At 41.6% G+C, this 21,402-nt stretch overlaps 1 protein-coding gene across 2 annotated transcripts in view; it reads left to right on the plus strand.

The window, feature by feature from the left end:
* Positions 1–21,402, plus strand: part of arid3a (AT-rich interactive domain 3A) — a 55,467-nt gene that overhangs the window by 23,166 nt on the left and 10,899 nt on the right. For both annotated transcript variants that reach the window (XM_034081317.2, XM_034081318.2), the window contains exons 2-4: positions 1,268–1,982; positions 2,069–2,351; positions 20,582–20,654. In XM_034081317.2, coding sequence (XP_033937208.1) covers positions 1,639–1,982; positions 2,069–2,351; positions 20,582–20,654 — 700 coding nt within the window. In that variant the 5' untranslated portion in view covers positions 1,268–1,638. The remainder of the gene's footprint in view (positions 1–1,267; positions 1,983–2,068; positions 2,352–20,581; positions 20,655–21,402) is intronic.

A 21,402-nucleotide genomic window follows, 5' to 3' on the forward strand; every position in this document is an offset into this window, starting at 1 on the left:
GTTTTTTATGTGTTTGCACGGCGACCTTGAGAGCCTTGAAAGGCGCCTATATAAAATAAATGAATTATTATTATTATTATTATATGTAAGGGATAATGTGCAGCGACGCCGCGCGGTCATTATGGGGAAAAGAACACCGACAGGCTGATAAGGAGCCCGACGCGAAGCGGACGGATCTAGATCGGCATGAAGGCACATTATGCAATGTGCACATTATCCCGCTTATTACACATGGCCACATTCTCGACAAAGTAACGACATGACTCCCAATATTAATTGAAATGCTTTTATGGATTTAGAAAATGATTTTATTGATTTAAAAAATAGTTGTATTGATTTAAATTGACATGCATCCACTAAGAAAAATTGTCCGTTGTTACTGTTTGAACTAACGTAGCAATGGCAGGAACTGCTTCGATAGTGTTTTTGAGGAGCTTTTTGATTACAGATTTGAAAACATCGTTGCTTGCTTCAAAAGTAGCATAATTCATTATGTCAAACCTTGGAAAGTATCTAGATATCCCTGCCCTAATGCCAAAGTAACTGGCAACTGAATAGTGTCGCCGTTTGATGTCTATGTCTGGACCGCTGCGTAAAAAGGAGGGTTTCTGCCCCATTACTTCTCTTCTTACTTCTATAAGAATAAACACCGTGGACGGAGATCTCTTTTTCTCCCCCTCTTCTCCCCGCTGCAGCCCAGCAGCTGATCTCAGAGCACGCTCCCCTCTCCTGCAGGGGGGCGTGGTCAGCTGCAGCTCACAGAATCAGCCCCCTGCAAAAACAGCGCTGGAATAGAGCGAAATGAGGCATGGCTAAAATGCAGGATCTTTTTGGTATTTTGAAAAAAAAACTATATTTATATACTTTATATAGGTATGGCCCTACAATATATTGTTCAAATATAGCATGATAGGTGTCCTTTAATGCAACTCAGAAAAGTTTTACAAAAATTCAGTCAGGCTAAAGATCATGAATTTAAAAGTTTGGTGGGTCAGCAAAAACACGGTATAAAAGCCAGTGCAATAGCAATACAAATCACAAATGCAGTATTGTGTGCTGAACCAGATGATGTGAGCCGGTGTTTAATAATTCCACTTTAGTGAATGGAAAGTTTGACATATATAGAGACATATCTGATTCTTTGGGGAAATTTGTTAAACAATTTTGGCGCTGCAACGACAAAAGTGTTTCCCTTACGTTAGGGTACTGATGTTAACAGACATTGTGGAAGTGGCAGTCTGACACCGTTATTATTTTTCTCCCTCAGGTCTTTGTAGTGTATCAGCACACTCTTGTCCTCCTACCTTCGCCTCCGCTACCTTTGCCTCATTGACTGCTGTGCAACTCAGTCCTGCTGTCGGCTTTGGTTTCCCCCCGACTGCCGTAAAAACCATTGAGACAAGAGAGAGGCCTCTGTCTCTAGAACTGCAGTCGACCTTTCTGAGAGCTCTGCCACCCCCCCTCCTCCTCATTTCACTTCATAACTATAACCTGCAGCTGCCTCACCACAAAGAACGGTTGGCGATTGCTCAGCAGAAGGATCGACCGTTGTCCACCGCCTGGCCCCGGACTGGTGCTCATTCATTGGGGGAGGGAGGGGAAGGAAGGCAGCTGAACGTTGTGCCGCTTTCCCCGGAGATGAAGCTCCAGGCTGTCATGGAGAACCTGCACAGGCAGCAGAGGGCCAAGCTGCTGATGGAGCAGCAGCAGCTACAGCAGCAAGCCGCCGCCCAACACTCTCAGGTCCGCACCATCGTTGGAGGAGGGGACGAGCCGATGGGGAGCCCGGCCCCCGAGGCGGAGCAGGCCCAGATGGCGGCGCTGGCAGCCATGCGTGCCGCTGCTGCCGGGCTGCAGAGGGTCTCGGACAGCCCCATGTCAGACCGCAGCAGCGGTGGCGAGGACGAAGATGACGACGATGACAATGAAGACCGGGAGGAGCATTACAAGGACATGATGGGGTCAGATGAGGAGGAGCAGATGTGAGTCAAGTTATTCTTAACATAATCTGCAGAGTTGCTCTACATTTATTCCTTTTTAAACAATATTCTGTTTTTAATGTATACAGCAAACGAAAATGGGATGAGGAAGACTTCGAAGGTGAGATGGAAGAAGACTTTGATGACGACCTGGCGGAGGAGGGTCTGCCAACGGGCCATGAAGCTGTGGCTCCAGGGAAGGGAATCCTCCTGCTACCGCACCGTCAGCTCCACCCTCACTCTCAGCTGCTGAAGGCCCGGCCCAGCGTCGACCAGGAGCCCCGGGTAGCCATCATGCCCCCCCACGCCACGCAAAGCCATCTGAGCGCACAGGACCACGGAGAGTGGACATATGAGGAGCAGTTCAGACAGGTAGGATGTCTTCTTTATACGCCTCCTACTATTCTGATTGGGGTGTTGCTCTCATTTGAAGGGAAAATTGTTAAATTGTTGTTGCTAGTGGAGATTTAAAGTCAGCTGTTGAGAACCACATCAGCTTCCCTAAAATATCCCTAAATCAGCCGCTGTAGCACATTGAGAATCTACAATAATCCAATATGTTGTTTGTAGACCAGTGAGCCACATCTGGCCTTCACACCTCTCACATCATGTCACCTTTCCAGCTGAAGTAATCCGACCAGGGCGGGAAATTAACACCAGCCACCAGCCAAATGTTGATAAACCCTTAACTGAGCTTTTATACGTTTGTCTTTGCCACCTGACATTCTGGTGGGCTACATCTGTTCAGTTTTTGCCAGGGTGGCTTAGTGCCTCCAAAGACTTGACATTTACTGACTGCTGTTGCCAAAGAGTGAAATGAATAGGACTGCTAGCTGAGGCGGAGGAGCTGAGGGAAGTGGGGGAGGGGAGGGGCTCGGGTGCATTTTAACAGCTTTACCATGCTGGCGTTTACTGTAAACATGCTTGTGAGCTGGATATTATGAGGGAGGCCCTGGTGGAATAAGACAGGCTGTTTTACATGAAGAGATTTAAGTCTGTCAACAGCTAAGTTAAGATGGAAGGAGGCTCGTGATAAAAAAGACTGTGAAACTCGTGAACGATATCAATAGTGAACTCACCATTCACTACAGAGGATTAAAAACTCAATCACTTGTTGAGATACTGAATTATTTGCATTTTCTGAACAATTACAGTAAATGTTACTACTAAAAGAATAGATACAAGCCTTTGAGAAAATAAATTACCTTTTCTGGCTAAGTTTTTAACGTTTTAGCGATAGTAACATATTATTAAAATGTTCTTAATGGAATCAATGAATCAATTAAACCATTTCAACTTGCCCCTGCATTGCAAAACTAACAAACTAAGGCTGCTTTACCAGGATTAAAGTGTGGCATAATACTGAGCCACCATTTCATGTAAAGGCAGCTTATATGACACAACAGAAGCCACTATTGAAATTCAAACACACTCGTGGCCTGTAGCAATATCTAAAGCCATAAAACATTTCCTGACCGATCAGCAGCTTGTCTTTTAGATACCTCAACTCTTTTAGAAGATAAAACTGGTTTGGTATGTTTGGAGAAGATTCTAGAAATGTATATTGATGCCTTAAGGCTATGTTTGAGGTAAACAAGCTTAACCCCAACCATTTGCTTCATTTTTAAACCAAACCATTTATTCTGTAATTTAAGGACCATTACTTGTAATTACAGAGTGTATGGAATAAAACCTAAACCTTCTCTAAATAGACCACCACTCCCTCCGTAAATCCTTGAATTGATACCCTCAACAGTTAGTGGTTTTCATACGTTAGGTACGCAATGCACAACATTTTTATCATGGCATGTCAGTAAGTTGCTGACGGTTATATAATCAAGGCAGCCAGTATATTGGCTGTTAAGATAATGTTACCCAATCCATTGTTGATTACAACCTATGTCACGCCTATACAACGTCCCCATCTATAGGGGGACAGGGGGAGGGGGAAAAACACAATGTCTGCTGGCATTTAAAACTTTCTGCATTTTAACATGGTTTAGGGAATAAAGCAACAACAGTCACATCTGTTCGCAGTGAGTTGTGGCTCTCAACCTCCTCACTGCTGATGGTTTATAATGTTGTGAATCCAGGATTTTAGTCCATGACTCATTTGGCCCTTGTATGATTACGGTGATTAGTAATAATTGCAGCTTTAGCCTGTGATTATATTGCTCTGTGAATGTGCCGTGTAAAGGAAAAGCAACCGACCTGTAATGACGAAGAAAGTCTGTCCGCTGATAATTCTAACCCAATGCAAATCAAACTCAGTCATTTCAGCTTTACTTTATATTTAGTGGGCGCCATTTTTCTTCTGCTTCTTCTTTTTCTATATGAAACTGGCTCTTGTGGTTTATTCTCATCATACAACAGTTAGATTATAGACCACAGTTTTGTCTGTTTCTTAAAACATGTTCAGTATAAACCGAAGCGGTTAAGAAATGTTAAATGTTGACATTATCTTGTAATATTTGTAAAAGTGGCGAGTCATACCAAACCAAACCAAAATGTCACAACTTACTTCAGCTGCATGCAATAAAATGTCCCGCTGCCTGAAACCTCACCGAATAATCCAATATGATGCAGCTGTCAAAGATTTCCTGCATTGCAAATTTGCGATTTGCGACAAGCTCTGAAACCGACTTAAGTTAGCTTAATACTTTGCTCTGTGCCATGTTAGACAATTGCTACCCAAGACCCTCCTGCAACTATTCTATAAAATGTCACTCTGCTTACTTAGACATTAACGTTGAGTGTCACGCCGCTGTAGTTGAGGCAGATTTGCAACAGCAGATTACAGTTAAACTGAAATGAGCATAACACTTTTTAGCATTACAAACTGAATTCTAATCAAACTACTATAAATGCAGCGTCCCTAATTTACAAACACAGGAAAACATTCGTTCAAAATTATTGGAAGCGCAAACAAGAGATGTGTGGTTATTCTGAGGAACACAGTAGTTTTTCCTGTAATGATTGTTTGTTCTGTCCACATGAACTTCAAAAGTCCCTAAGAATCATGGGAGAAAGTCCACCGCCTGGCCCCGGACTGGTGCTCATTCATTGGGGGAGGGAGGGGAAGGAACTCTCATGTTGAGTTGAATGGTGTGCAGATGCCGTGTTTCTGAGGGGCACACTGGGTGGGGAGGAAGGGGTTAAGGTTGTATAGTTTATTTTGGGCAGGTGGGTGGAGGCTGTTGGAATGTGCCTGAGGGAGGGTGATAATGTGGCCACTGGGAACCCCAGATCCTCAGCAGAAACCCTGCGTGCCTCTTATCAGTCGGCAGCAGTTGGAGATCTTCCAAGCGGAGAACTGTCCTTTCTCTGTGTTGTGTTTAAAGTCACGTACTTTGTGAGGTCCCAATGTCACATACAGTTTCTCTATGAGCATCACTATAGCAATGCTTCACGAGCCAGTCCAAGGTCCTTGTTAGAAGGTGTTAGGAAATAAATGGAGAGAGGAGAGGAAATGGAAAAGAGAGATGCCTCACATGGGGAAGATGTCATTTAGAAAGTAAAGAAAACATATTTTAACATGTTAATAACTAATGTCCTAATGTAATACATACATTTAAGAAGTTCAGTAAAGAAAGTCTGGCAAATGAGTCCAAAGAAATAGGTTGAATGTCACAGCACATTTAGATCCAAGGTGCCATGTATGTAAGTGAAGCAATCAAATAAATGCTAAGATGAGGTTGCCCCCAGGCTGTGTGAGGCTAACATTTATCAGCCGAAGCCTGACCTGTATTCCTGTTGGATCAGCCGTCCACCTTCCTATCTGCCCACTCTGAAAGGTCAGACTATATCAGGGCAGCGGTGTCAGGGTGCAGAAGAATTACTTAAAGGACAAGGATTCATGCAGATATCAAATTATGCCAGCATCGTTGGATCATTTTGTAATTGAAACGACGGCTCAGCTGAGTTATTTCAGGGATACCTCAGCAGCCCATATCAGTATCACTCTTTGGAATTTAACTTTTAATTTCCAGGAAATATTAACACCCTTTTCAATTTAATGGTATTTGCTTTCCAACAGCCAATAGGCTTGCAGGCATCTGTTCCAATCAGCAACCAACTGAATGAGGGAAAGGTTTGACTGTGGTTACTGAGTCACATAGGTTATATTTAAATGTTCTTTAGATTAAGTGCTGATATAAGTACAAAATTGGGATTTTGATTTAAAAAATAAATATTGTTTCTCTCTCAGTTTTAATAGGAGCAGTTTTCTTCAGTAAAACATTACATTGAGATATGTGGTTTATCCAGAAAAATGAACTCATTGCTTTGAGAAGCTGTTCTTGAATTTGCAATTTTCCTCGCTTTACCTCAAGCAAAACCCTTTTTAATTCCATCATGTTTGGATGTCAATTGGAAAAGAAGTCTATCGCCTATTTTTTTAGAGTTATCCTGTTTTGAACAAACCCTCAATGCTTATGCTATTTGTGGTAGGAAAATGGCATGTGAGCAGGAGAAGCTCATGCTATGTTGAAGGTGTGCGCTGCAAATGTTCTAAGGAAGAACTTTTGTCTCAACCTCAGAGTTTACAGCCATGATCAACTATGATGGAAGAACACGGAATGATAAATTAGCTAGATAATGTGTAGTCAATGCTATGGTATCATAATATAACAGACCCACTCCCTGTCCCCCTTTTTATAAACAATATCCTCCTCAGGCCAGAATTCGTCCAAAGGCCATGCAGAGCCTTTGAAGTCTCCTCTCCTGTGTCTCTGTCTGCTTTAAACACCAGCAGCTGGGCAGATGGAGCCCAGATGGACAGTAAAGTAGGGATGTCTTTAAAAATTCATGGCACTCACCATGATCAGGGCGAATGGAGGGGAGTGTGCATTAAACATTAAATTGCTTACACACACACACACATAGACACACACACACACATTGTGAATGGGGGCAGGGACTGTTACTACAGGAAGTGTAGCTCGAATGAGAGCCAATTGGGAGCGACACTTATTGGGATTGCCCGTCAGGTTTCTGCTGATACAGCTGTCTGATAAGTGTTGTTGGGTTTATATCCCTCTGTTTTTTTGTCCAGGCCTTTGATCTCTCTTTGGGTTGTATGAATAGGATGGACCGTGTTGTTTTTATATTCAATATGAATGTATATTTTCCCAGCCGTATTTGTTTAGTGAAAAAACACTGGAAAGATGAAACTGAAAGCCGCTTTCAAATACAAATATTTACATTTGTCTGTAAATGAATTGCTAACGTCAAACAATGTTTTATAATTGTAAAATATATGTCTTTGCACAACTTGGTAATAACTCAAGCAACATTTTATAAATAAAGCACGTTTTTTTCCAATCCATCCACTTGGAATTAACCAGTTATTTCTGAGTACATTAACTCCAGAGCAACAAACTATTTGATCATCTGGAACCAGTTTTCCTTACCGGAGTAAGCAGGGGTTGAATGAATCTGAACTAGTTTTCATTTAATTTACTATGTTTCGCCTGTAGAATGTGCAGCCATCTGTGGTACTGCAAGAAAACCAGGCCTGTTTAGACCTCGCAATAACATGCGTCTGTTTGATTCAGTCTTAAAATGGACAGCTCTAAGTACAGGTGTTAATGCACATAAGACCCATTAGAAAATGGTCTGGGCCACAAATTGATTGAAGTCAACTGATGTCCTCTTTGTAGGCAGTTAGTACTCATCTGCTCAAACATCTAGTGGTCACCAACCTTTTTAAGCCCAAGATCACCGACCTCGGCCTAGGTGAAAGGCGAGATCTACCTATTGCAGAATTGAGTGAAAAAGACGGCCCAGACAGTGCTTCCAATTTGAGGCCTTTTATATAGGCTAATTGCATCTGAATTACTGTTACAATGAAGGCTCCATAATCAGCTCACAGCATATAGGCAGGGGTAAAGTGCTATTTTTTATGAGTGGGGGGCGGACCTCACCTCCTCTAGGGGGGTCCTCACCTCCTCTAGGGGGGTCCGGGGGGATGCTCCCCCGGGAAGATTTGTTTTTAAATATTGAAGTTGAAAGCATCAATCTGGTGCACTTTGAGAGCAACATGAAGAGATCTATGGATACTAGGGGTGTAACGGTACACGTTGGGTTCAACGCGTCATAGAGCGAGCAAGTCATTTCATTGGATGAGAGGCATACTATGAGAGCTGGTCAGAGGGATGCGTTCAAATGTAGTCAGTAATTTGAGGAACTGTCGAAAATTAATGGCGAACGCAGATAAAGTTGAGTTCGAAAATCCTCCAGCATCATTGAAGTCTCCGGTTTGCGAACATTTTGGCTTCGCAGTTACGTACAAGGATGACGGACAAAGACAGGTGGACCGAACCAAAGCTGTTTGTCGGCATTGTTCAACTAAAATTGGTTACACGGCTGGCAATACATCAAACTTGCACACTCTTGAAAAGGCATCACCCGAACGTGAATATCACCGGTACCAAAAGAAAAAAGACTGAAGTGCAAACCCAACTCCCGCTAGCATTTAAGCCTCCACCACTCGCAAAAAGTTCAGACCGAGCCAAAGCTATTACAAACGCCAAATATCCTTATGTTGCCATGTTAGCAAAGCGCTACCTGGCTGTATCTGCTACCTCTGTCCCTAGCGAGAGGGTGTTCTCCACAGCAGGAGACATTGTTAGTGCCAGCAGATCTGCCCTTTCGGCAAGCAATGTGGACAAGTTCACCTTTCTTTAAAAAAACATGAAAATACAATGACAAGCCTAATGTCAAGCTGGCTGCTTAGGTGCTAGTACAGTACAGTTCAAATACAGACTATTTCAGTTATTCGAAATGCTGCACCTTAATGTTCATTTTATTATATTTTGTATTTATTTGAGTGAATATTCACAGTTTAATAATAATTAAAAACCCAAAACTAATAGTTTATGTTTTGTGAGTACTAGTACAGTAAAGTTCAAATACAGATTATTTCAGTTCATCGAAATGCTGCACCTTAATGTTTATTTTATTATATTTTGTATTTATTTGAGTGAATACATTATTCACAGTTTAATAATAATACAAAAAAATATATATATATGTTTTGTTTTGTGAAAAAAAATTCTGCTATACCGAAAACGTACCGAACCGAACCGTGACCAAACAACCGAGGTACGTACCGAACCGAAATGTTTGTGAACCGTTACACCCCTAATGGATACCTCTCTCAGCACCCATATGAAACAGAACTGTAAACAGATTTTCTTTTTCTTTATGGCTATTTTACAAATCACTCCCCTTTTTAAACTGTATTCTTGTTTTACTGCCATATAGTATTTCATACCTGTTTTTCATTTATTCTCTTATTGTTTGTATAACTATCTCGGAAATAATCTTTTGAATAATTTGTGACAAAACCGTTCTAAACACTCAGAGTCCTTTAGCTCACCTGAGCCCCTCAGTCTGACAGGGGAGGACTCTCCTCCAGCCTGTTGTGGAAACAGCTCCTTATGTCCGTTAGTTAGCTAGCTCTCTCTCTCTCTCTCTCTCTCTCTCTCTCTCTCTCTCTCTTTATTTATTTCCACGCAACTCTCTGATTGGTCTGGTGACTTGCCTCTGTTGCATTCACTGAACACGGGAAATTGCAGTCCTGCCGTCCTCTCTTGTGTCATGATGAGGTTCACGTAAAGCACGGTTAATGTATTATATTATTGAGGTGTCTCAAATATACGTCAATCAAGTGGCACCTGCTAACGGGGTGGTGGATGATAGGTTTACATCTAAAAACGTATTTTTCAAACATTATTATTTTTATTTAATTTTTTTTTTTGTTACTTTTTTTTTTAACGGTCCGCGATCTACCCGCACCACACTCGCGATCGACCTGCTTATATGCCTAGCTCTCTCGAGCCACAGCGGCAAAGACACCGGCAGCACAGAGGTCCCTAAGATCATTAGTAGACAATAGGTTCTACCTTGAGGCTCATAAATTGTACCCAAAATCTGAACATATTTCAAAAATATCACCTTTGCATGGAGAAAATTACGGCCTTCATCACACAAAGACTGTAGGCAGCCTTTTTTTATTCCGTTTATTTTTTCATAGTCTATATTAAAACGAATGGATGGGTTTATTTGCATATAGAGCGGGGAAGTGAGATCCAATCCAAGTAGTCACTGGAGACGCATCCTAATGCCATGTGTGAAGAGCTGTACTCAGAGCTGTCCACTTGTGATCGAATGACCAAGAATATATACAAAAATATAAATGCAACACTTTTGTTTTTGCTCCCATTTTTCATGAGCTGAACTCAAAGATCTAAAACATTTTCTATATACACAAAATAACCATTTCTCTCAAATATTGTTCACAAATCTGAAAAAAAATCTGTGATAGTGAGCACTTCTCCTTTGCCGAGATAATCCATCCCACCTCACAGGTGTGGCATATCAAGATGCTGATTAGACAGCATGATTATTGCACAGGTGTGCCTTAGGCTGGCCACAATAAAAGGCCACTCTGAAACGTGCAGTTTTGCTTTATTGGGGGGGTCTGGGGGGGTCCGAAAACCAGTCAGTATCTGGTGTGACCACCATTTGCCTCACGCAGTGCAACACATCTCCTTCGCATAGAGTTGATCAGGTTGTTGATTGTGGCCTGTGGAATGTTGGTCCACTCCTCTTCAATGGCTGTGCGAAGTTGCTGGATATTGGCAGGAACTGGAACACGCTGTCGTATACGCCGATCCAGAGCATCCCAAACATGCTCAATGGGTGACATGTCCGGTGAGTATGCTGGCCATGCAAGAACTGGGATGTTTTCAGCCTCCAGGAATTGTGTACAGATCCTTGCAACATGGGGCCGTGCATTATCATGCTGCAACATGAGGTGATGGTCGTGGATGAATGGCACAACAATGGGCCTCAGGATCTCGTCACGGTATCTCTGTGCATTCACAATGTCATCAATAAAATGCACCTGTGTTCGTCGTCCATAACATACGCCTGCCCATACCATAACCCCACCATGGGCCACTCGATTCACAACATTGACATCAGAAAACCGCTCACCCACACAAAGCCACACACGCTGTCTGCAATCTGCCCTGAACAGTGAAAACCGGGATTCATCCGTGAAGAGAACACCTCTCCAACGTGCCAGAAGCCATCGAATGTGAGCATTTGCCCACTCAAGTCGGTTACGACGACGAACCGGAGTCAGGTCGAGACCCCGATGAGGACGAAGAGCATACAGATGAGCTTCCCTGAGACGGTTTGACAGTTTGTGCAGAAATTCTTTGGTTATGCAAACCGATTGTTGCAACAGCTGTCCGAGTGGCTGGTCTCAGACGATCTTGGAGGTGAACATGCTGGATGTGGAGGTCCTGGGCTGGTGTGGTTACACGTGGTCTGCGGTAGTGAGGCCGGTTGGATGTACTGCCAAATTCTCTGAAACGCCTTTGGAGACGGCTTATGGTAGAGAAATGAACATTCAATTCACGGGCAACAACTCTGGTGGACATTCCTGCTGTCAGCATGCCAATTGCACGCTCCCTCAAAACTTGCGACATCTGTGGCATTGTGCTGTGTGATAAAACTGAACATTTTAGAGTGGCCTTTAATTGTGGCCAGCCTAAGGCACACCTGTGCAATAATCATGCTGTCTAATCAGCATCTTGATATGCCACACCTGTGAGGTGGGATGGATTATCTCGGCAAAGGAGAAGTGCTCACTATCACAGATTTTTTCAGATTTGTGAACAATATTTGAGAGAAATGGTTATTTTGTGTATATAGAAAATGTTTTAGATCTTTGAGTTAATCTCATGAAAAATGGGAGCAAAAACAAAAGTGTTGCATTTATATTTTTGTTCAGTGTATATCAATGCCAGGTTTGAAAAGGACCCAAGAGGTTAATGGACCCTGTGCATGTCATGAGAACAAAACGCCAAAACGAAAGGTCACTGCAGCGTAGGAAGAGCGATGAACGTCTTCCTGTTCAGGAGGAGTAGCAGCGCAGGCGGGGAGGAGTAGAGAGGAACAAAATCAGTCTGCTGGTGTTTGGCTTTGAACCACTGCCAAGGAAAGTGTCTAGTAGGCTACATGCTGGTTTTGACTGTGAAGCTCTGCAGAGCATTATAATCTTGTGCAGCGTGCAGCACCGAGCTGATGTCAGAAACTGTATAGCCACGGGGATTCTGGAAATTGCAAGGCGCTCAATACGAAGGAAGGAGAGGGGGGTTGGAATGTAAACAAAGATTATATAAAGGCTGAGGCTAGCTCCTTTGTGCCATCTTATTCTTCGGCTATTGTGATATGTTGTATAGATTTTAGTTTGGCTTTCTCCTGTATGTATGGTTACTCTCTCAAGGGTCTTCCATGATGTGATGTCTTCATGTAGAACGAGGAGGGGTGGGAGGGACTCGCTAAAATCCTTTATTGTCATTGCCATTGTTATGTGTGAATCTTCCTTGTGGAAATGGGAGTGTGTCTTTGCCCTTTTTGTTCCTGAATAATTAATTCTGCACTGTAGCCTTTTGTGAGCTTCAGAAATATACTGCATTGAAAGATTGGAGTTGTCAACAAACCAAACTCTTGAATGACAGCTTACTACGACCTAGTGGAAGGCATTCATTTGAACAAAAGCCGTGTTGCTGATGCCTTCAGATGCTTAGTAGTGAGTGTTGAAAGCTTTCATTCCTAATATAATCAATATAGAAATAGGTCAAACAAAGATAAAGATACTTTTCTGCATGTTCTCAAGGTCTCCCATCCGTTTGGTCAATAGCTCAAACATTATGCAGAGCAGGGCACACTCGTTTGACATTACAACACTATATGCCTCGTATTGCCTATGATAATAGCTGTTGTGTAGGCATAGCTCTGTTCATACTATAGACACAAATAGGGATTTGTCACCTCCAACACCAATTTCAACCGTTAATTAACCGTTTCCATTGCAGATATTTGGACTTGTCATAGCAAGAAAACCACAGGCGATAAAGCCTGCATACCATTTAGATTGAACCAATTTGGTAACATTTAGTCTTATTGATTACACATGTGCTTTACCTGCTAACATGACTGAAATGTCTTCTTTCCAAAAGTTAAATGATAATTTCAAGACATATGCTGTCTGAATGAGGCTTGTAAACGATGTATACTAGCGTCCTCCCTGTTTACCAACCAACGTATTATTGACTGTGTATTAAACACTGTAAATGCTTTCTAATAAAAATGAAAGGTTTATTACGCCTGAAGAATACACACATAATGCATTTAGCTGGGAAACAGTGACTGCAATCTTCATGTTCTGTACAGAAGAAAAAAGCAGTGCCTATTTTATGTGCTTATAATTTGCTCTCCTTGGGCTACGGTTGCCAAGTGTCCCCGATCAGACTCCATGTAGAGGACAAACCCAGGGGTAGCTTGAGGGCAAACTGCAGCCCATCCGCCTATTGATCTGGGCGGGCCTGGCCACGTGGCCTCCACTTCTCAGTCTGTCGTGAGCCACATGGACAGATATCTGCCCTCCATGACGCTGGGTGTGCCAGATATGTTTCCAAGGCCAATTCAATGGCCACCGTAGTCAACCATTAAACTCATTGCCTGCCCACCCATCACTCTGATTGACGGGGCACCTGGCCACTTCTCTTCCCCTCTGCAAGGTGCTCCAAACTGAGGAACAGCAGTGGAGAACAATTCCTCATGTTCAGCCTTTCTGAGCCAGATAAATATCTCTTACATATGTCTTACATTTTATCCATCAAGTTTGTTTACAAGCACAGTGACAGACCTTCTTCTGAACCTTTAGCTACCCTTTTATCTCTGTGTCCATCTTACTTTCTTCAGACGCAAATGTTATCACTTCATCTGCACTGGCGCTACCTCCAGCTTTCACGCAAACACTCATTAGATGATTATCAAGGTCATGCTTTTATGTCATTATAGGGGCAGGGTAGTTTACAGATAAACATCTTATGTAAAGATATTTGTGAGGGAAATGACATTTTCCAAGGACTATCAAATGGCTGATGTGATGTTATGATGATACTGAGTGTAGTACCAGTGTTGTGGTTGTTTTATAACACATTATGATCTTAAATTGCTGTTACACCCATTTCCCTTTTTTGCTCTGCTTCGCCCTGCCCAATTTGGGCATCTACCTTCGTGATACTAGTCATTAGCATTGCGGTTATGCTAGATTGCTAACATCCACATACATTAGACTTGCGAGGGCCCTGGGAAGGCTGGCTGTTATTTCTGATTCTTATCCAGATCTACAGGCAGTGGCAGCTGACAGCATGCAAGAACGGGATAGCGCTCGTTCAGTTTCATGTCCTGTCTCCGTTACACTGTTTTCTCCTTGTTAAGGTGTCAGCAGGGGATACTATATATCAAATGATATCCAACAGAAGCCAAGCATACAAATGTTTTGGTAAAGCCCTGCATGCTTAGGCCTCCCTTACAACTACTCACACCATAGAGCAGCATATCCTCAAAGATCATTGAATGTCTGCCACATTATTGAACTTCCAGAAGTGTATTCCACCATAAGAGAAAATGGTTGGGTCTACAACTAAAATATATATAAACACATCATATTTTGTGTTTTGTAGTTTTCAGTCCAACTAGGGTGGTAACCAAATGGAGAAACTTCATAAAATAACAACATTGAGTACATTTTGCAGATCATGGACATCCTGTGTTTGTATTCATATGTTAGATGAGCAGTTTTATTCAGCAAAACTGCCTGTGTGTTATTCTCAGTGTCTTTTTCTTCCTCTCTTATCGCTTTGTTTCATTTGGAGTAAATGTGAGTGTAGAAGATAAGGTGAAGGCAGATGCAGTCAGTCACAGCGGTATTGTTTGTCTCAGCAGGCTGTTGGCTCCTCATCCTCAGTCGATTTAGTTGATTTTACGAGGTCATCTGGTCAGTTTGGATTATGATGTGTTTGATCCTGCCTGTCAATAAAACACCGTTCACTGCCTCTGCAATCGGACAGCTCTATTGTTGCTGTTAATTGTGGCCATGTGGGGGGGGTGGGGCAGGGCGGAGAGCAGAGGAGAAAGAGATGGATTCATTATAGATATCAGGTTACGGAGACATGTTGGCGCAGTAGCTGTCAGCTCTGTCCACTGACTGGATTCAGTTATTTCCATACAAATTAAAAACCTAAAGAAGCATTATAATGTGTGTGTGCGGAGAAAGTAGAGACTTGTTGCAAATGTGCAATGTATTTGAACTTTTCAGCGCACATGAAGCAATAAATGTGTTTTTCTGGCCGTTGCCTTAAAAACACATTCTGATGCTTTTTACGCTGTTATATCTGAGCAGTCAGCTGACTTGACCGTTTTTTTTCACGTGTCCTTGTCTGTTTCAGCTTTAAAAATTATGTTTCCTAGATTGGCTCTTGGCAGCTTTAAGAAAAGAGCTGTTGCTTGAGTTTACTTGTTGGCTCTCTTTTAGCTGCATTACTACTTGACGAGCAGTTAAAACCATAATGACTTGTTAAAGAAAACCATAATGACTTGTTAAAGAAAACCATAATGACTTGTTAAATAAAACAAATAAGAAGTCAATCTCTTTCTGTATGCGAGTGAAGGAGACTTCACAGCTCTGCTCACATTACTGGATTAACAGGTGATCCCTGGAAAGTGTCGTGCAAACAGCAGAAAAACATAATCCTGAGCAACAATGAGAAGACAAACAAGAACATGGGCTTGTCACTTCAAGAATCTGAATCTCTTTTATTTAGTTGTCAAGCAGAACGAACAGCTGCATTAACCTTTTGGAGGTATTTTAAAATCTGGTTTCTCAGCCAGTTGGCCTTTAAGCTGAACAACGGCTCAGCAAAACCTGCAAAGTGGTTCTCTTTAATAAAATAAACAGTCTAAATGTAATGATCAAAGAACAGAAATAGCTATTGTTTACTTTTTTCCAGTACTGCAGTTAACCATGTGTTTTGCTAGTTGGGCGATACTGTCTTTCACCAGAATCTTTTGATGACAAAAATGTTGACTGCAGTGTTTTGCTAAATAGTGTTTCATCCACAATAGTGGAGAAATTCATCCGGATCCTTGGCCGTGTGAACAGCCTATTCTGTTTATGACCCTACTGTGATGAAGGTAATCAGATAAGAGCTTCAATAGTCAGAGTATTGCCTTTGTTGCAGTTGAATGTAATGATGGGCTGACCCCACTCACTGAAATTCCTTCTGTACTCTGTGGAAGAAAACTTAGATCTATTTAACCAAACTTAGGTGAAACCAAAAGCTGCCGAGTTGCTGTCATAAACCAGTATTCAGTGGAAATCTGTACAGCCTTTATCCGTCTAAAACTATCTCCTACTATTCATTAAATATAAATATTTTTCACACCTCAAGGTTAGCTCTGTGTACATCCAAAATATTGTCTGTAAAAATGTTATAATGATATTCAAGGACTGATCTCAAACTGAACAAAAGGCCTTTCCACTTTAAATCGCAGCAAAATTGCATAATTCACTTGGTATAACAAATTATTAAATAATAATGATAATGACTCATTTATTGGATGAGTGCAAACAGTACAATTTGCAGCTTTATGGTTTGCTTTGGCAGAATTATGTGGATGTAGACATATTCAAATTGGTAACCGCAGCCTTTACTTGTCCCTCTATCTAATCAGTTTGTATAAAGAGGAACATGTAGTCCACTATATGTGTGCGTGCGTCTGCATGCTGCGCTGACATCACGTCTCCTCTGAGAAAATACATTTTACCTGAAAAATGACTGAGAGTACACATATTATTATGGTTATCATATGTCATCTTATTGCGTAGTTATAACGTTGAAGGTTGGCCTGTAAGTTAAAGGATGAGTAAACTTTGACCCTGAGTGTGTTGGTGTGTACATGTTTGTGTGTGTGTCAGGTGATTGTCAGGTGTAAAGGAGCATGTAGACGATACCCTGGTATTCTCTCAGTTTAGGTTTTCAGTTGCAAAGCCTCTGTGTGCTATGTGACACTCTTGCCACACGACAGTGAAGTGAACCCTTCCCCCCACACACACCCACACACACACACACGCACGCACGCACACACACACACACACACATACACCTTAACAGTATCACCTACCACCACCTGATGGCTAAAGCTCCAGGCTTCTCTTTGGTTACTGATTATTTTCAGTATAAGACCACTTTGTTTTCTGGCCTGTTTTATAATTTAGCTGCAGACGGGGTGACCTACATACTCAGGCAGGGTGGGCAACTATCAAAGAGCAGTCAAACACTGAATACTTGTTCAAATATGAAGTCTCGTCACTTTACAGATTTTGAAGTGTGTAAAAACAGGCAGTTTAGTATAATTAACTTTCAGCACCCTGCTGCAAATAAACAATTTCAAATTGACGTCTTCTAGTAAGCTCTGCTGTTTTAATGGGCCTTTTGTAGCAGGAGATTTGGTGATGGGGCGTTAACTGGCTCCCGGCATTACAAGTTGGCCTTGGCCAATTTTGTAGTCATTTATCTAGTTTATTTTTCCGTTATCTGAATAGCAGAGTTTTAATCCTGAAGTGGCCCTTGCCCCTGTGAACATTCTCTAGACATTAAACCTATATAATAACACCCACCACATAGACATGATAAAGTGTGTGTGTTTGCCTGCGTGTGTGCATTGCGACAGGTGAGTAATAATGTATAAGGGTTATATGTATGGAGTTGAGAGTGAGGGGTGGCTGTGGTCGAGCCGGTTGAACAGGCTCCTGATTGGCTGCTCCAGGTGTCCCACTTTGATGATGAACTATAGCAACTATAGCTCTCCATAATGCAGCTGCTCCATTACCAGCTTCTGTTGAGCTGCAGGTTGACATGTTTTAAAGTCAATGTGTCGTTTGAAGAATGATGTGCACATTCACAGCAACTACAAACCAAGTTTAGAGAGTTTATTTCTTGGCCTTCCCTTGGTTCTAAAGGGAAGGCCATTACTCCCGTTTTTTTCAAGTTGTTTTCTTACATTCTTTAATTTTTTTGGGGATTTTAGTGTTTCATTCGGATTTACATTATTATCAGTGACTGTGTTTACATGAGTATTGTTGATAATTAAATAATATTAGGATTAAACTGGTTCCTTCCATCTTTACTTCCAGTATTTAACTCCACCAACTTGTCGATTGATGCTACAAGGGTTCACTTTACCTAGCTAATGTTACTACAAAAACGTTGCTTCAGCTACAGCTAAACGTGCATGAGAGCAGATGTATGCGTCATTTAGTAGTTTGATTGCAATTTCTGTGAAATGTAGGAAACGGGCTTTCCGAAACCTGGACAAAACTAAAAAAAGGTAGAAAGAGATGTGTATAACTAGGGAAGGACTGTATCCAGAATACTGTCATCAATCAGACATAAACAGAAGGTAAAAGCCAGATTTAAAGTCACATGTTAATCAATATAAAACTAATACCATCTATTTGTCTGTGTTAACAGTGTATTCTCTATATGGATTAGTTAGAGGAATACTGTGAGGGTGTCAACACAGTTCACACTTCACTTTAGGCTGATGGACCGTTCGGGTCTCAGGGAAACAGTAAAAACTATCAACACACTGCCATGTCAACACTGTTACGCTGCAAATGAGCAAACGTTACATGAATAGTTAAGACTTCAGTAGTCCATTGAGTGTTGTGTATCATCCTCTCACTGATTGCTGGTGTCATACTGGAAAAAGTGCACTGCATTTTGTTATTTCCGAAATGTTTTTCATGCCATGTTACCACATCTGGAGCTTCAGCTTCCTTGTTTCCATGTGACAGCGCTCCCACCATGTCACTAGGGAAACATTTGTTTGTGTGATCAGGACAGAGGGAGGGGGTGGGGGGTGGTGATGCAGAGCAAATAAAGCAACATGGGGGGATGGGAGTTTTAGGGGGGTGGTTATTCTAAGATTTATGGAGCGGCACTTCACCAAATGCATGCATCCTGTAATTAAAACTCCCCCTTGCCTCCAGCAGGCATGTACATTACCCAACATTCCCCACCTCCACCCTCTTCAGTTCCCACCCCTCTGTTCCCCCTTCCCAGCAGAGTAAGATCTCATGGCAGCTCGGTGTCACTAATGAGGGCTAAATGCCACAATGAGGGGCCGTCTTTTAGTGGTAAGAGGCCACTACTGCCAAAAATCATACATGACTTCTCCTGGACGAGCCTTTCATTTCCTTTCTCTGGCTGCCTGCTTTAAAGGAAATGTCATCCCCCCCCAGAATGATCATTTGTATATTAATTACTCCTTCAAAGTCTTGGAAAATGTTTTTGTTTTTGTCACATGCCTGGTGAATGAAGCAGAAAACTTAGTTAATCAAAGTAAAAGGGGTCTTTGTTTAACACCAGCAAATGTATTTCATGTATCTTTTATGTCCAGTTGTATGCTCTCTACATCCCAAACACATCATTCATTCAAACATAATATGTTATACTCTTAAAACTCATCAAGGCTTGCCTGCACAAGTATGAGACTATCTGTGCTGACAAAAAGTGAGGTTTTAAATGAAAATAAGTGTGTACGGTGAATAGTGAGCATACAACCGCATGAATGAGACTTGGATTTGAATGCAACAATTGTGTTGTCGTTTACTTTAACTCTTTCAAGATTGTACTCAGTGTTTTTTATTCTTCGTTCAGCCTGAAGGCAAGTGGGGAAAAAAACATGTTTTCTTTGAGAATTGAAGGTAGCACTCTTTGAGTAATTAAAATACCAATTATTATTTTGACATGTGACAGGATAACATTAAAAACACCTGGACTTTCCTTTGGTCTTTACGTGTTGGAGAAGACAGAAAATGTCGATATCGTCTCCTCTCTGAAAGCCTATGGGGACTTTTTCGAAGTTGCTTGTTTAGTCCGACCACCAGTCCTTAACCAAGAGACATATTTAGCATCAAACGCTCACAATATTAAGCAACTGGGAAAAGAAGAGGTTTGGCCATAATCAATCATGAAAACAGTTGCTGATTAGTTTTCTGTCAAATTGAATTGCTTCAGCTCTAGCATGTGATGGCTGCTTGTCTCAATTACGAGCGGTGACGTGAAGGCTTTCTTGTGATATGAAATGCTCTCCAAAACATGAAGGTTAGCTGTGGCTTGGTCTACTTGCTACGGGCTGTGTAGTAACAATACGCTGCTTGTGTTTCACAACCTTTAAATAACAGATTATGAAATGTTTCCTACAGATACTGTGTGTTGTATAACTGGGGAATATTTTACTATCATACTGACAAACTGGACTGGAAAAACAACTACTGGTTTCAATGGCTGCTCTGTACTCCCCCGAGTTGGCGCCCCACTTTTACTGCTAACTTTCACCTAACTTTTCCAGAGCCAAAGGCAGCTGGATCCACATCAGGTTCTCATCAAATGAGACTGCTCCACATTTCTTTAAGTTTCTCCCCCTGTCATCTCCTCTTGTGATCAGAGGGAGACTGACTGCTTTCTCATGACAAACCTTTACGAGTGAATGTCGTCATTTCAAAGTTTGACAGCTATCGATTTATCATTATTATGTTTTCATGATGCTTGTGTAACAAGAGAGCATCCTGGTCGTCTTCTTCCTTGCTGTGTCAGATCCTAGATGGTGGTTTTGATATAAATTCAAAAGCTGTTGTCTCACTGGTCTCTTCTCCTCCTCTTCTACAGCTGTATGAACTGGATAGAGACCCGAAGAGAAAAGAGTTTCTGGATGACCTTTTCAGCTTCATGCAAAAACGAGGTATGTTATTATGTTCGCTCAGTGTCTTATCGTACCATATTATAGGTCATATCTCCAGCCAGAGTCTCACATACATTTTTTATGTAAACAATGTAAATCGTTTCCATTATAATTACAAATGACAAGAACAAGCTATTTTCTTCTTCTTTCCTCCTTCACCCAAAGCGACAAAATGTGATATAATTCCAACGGGCAAGCAAAAAAGAAACAACAAATCATCAACAAAATACAAACAAAAATAAAAAAATAATGCGCTCCAACTATTACATTGCTATTCAATGGTATCTCTATTCTATATTCTAAGGAATGTAATAAAGGGTTTGTTCAAACACATTTCTTCTATCTTCTATAATAGCATACATGAGGCCATTTTGCTAAGCTATGATTAACTTGCATGCTGTTTTCTACCAATATAGAGCAATATATACTGGCTTGCAATATACTTGGTACGGTTTAAAATCGTTCTTCATGTTTTTAGTTTGGATTTCAAATCTAAATCTTATGTTGGTCAGGGTCCTCGACAGAGGTGATTCTGTCCATCCCATGTTCTATTTCTATCCAGAACTCCATTGCGTACAGAGATGCTTAATAGTTGAATATGAGGGAGGGATGACCCCCCTCCACTCCTCTCTCTGACATACGACACAGACACGTCTTATCATCTTTCACTCACATGGGTGGGGTCTTTATTCGTTTCGGAGATTATTGCTTTATGGTTAGGCAGCCCCTCGTTCCTTCCCAGGCTATA

Source organism: Pseudochaenichthys georgianus, chromosome 4, assembly GCF_902827115.2.
Source record: "Pseudochaenichthys georgianus chromosome 4, fPseGeo1.2, whole genome shotgun sequence".
NCBI lineage: Eukaryota > Metazoa > Chordata > Actinopteri > Perciformes > Channichthyidae > Pseudochaenichthys > Pseudochaenichthys georgianus.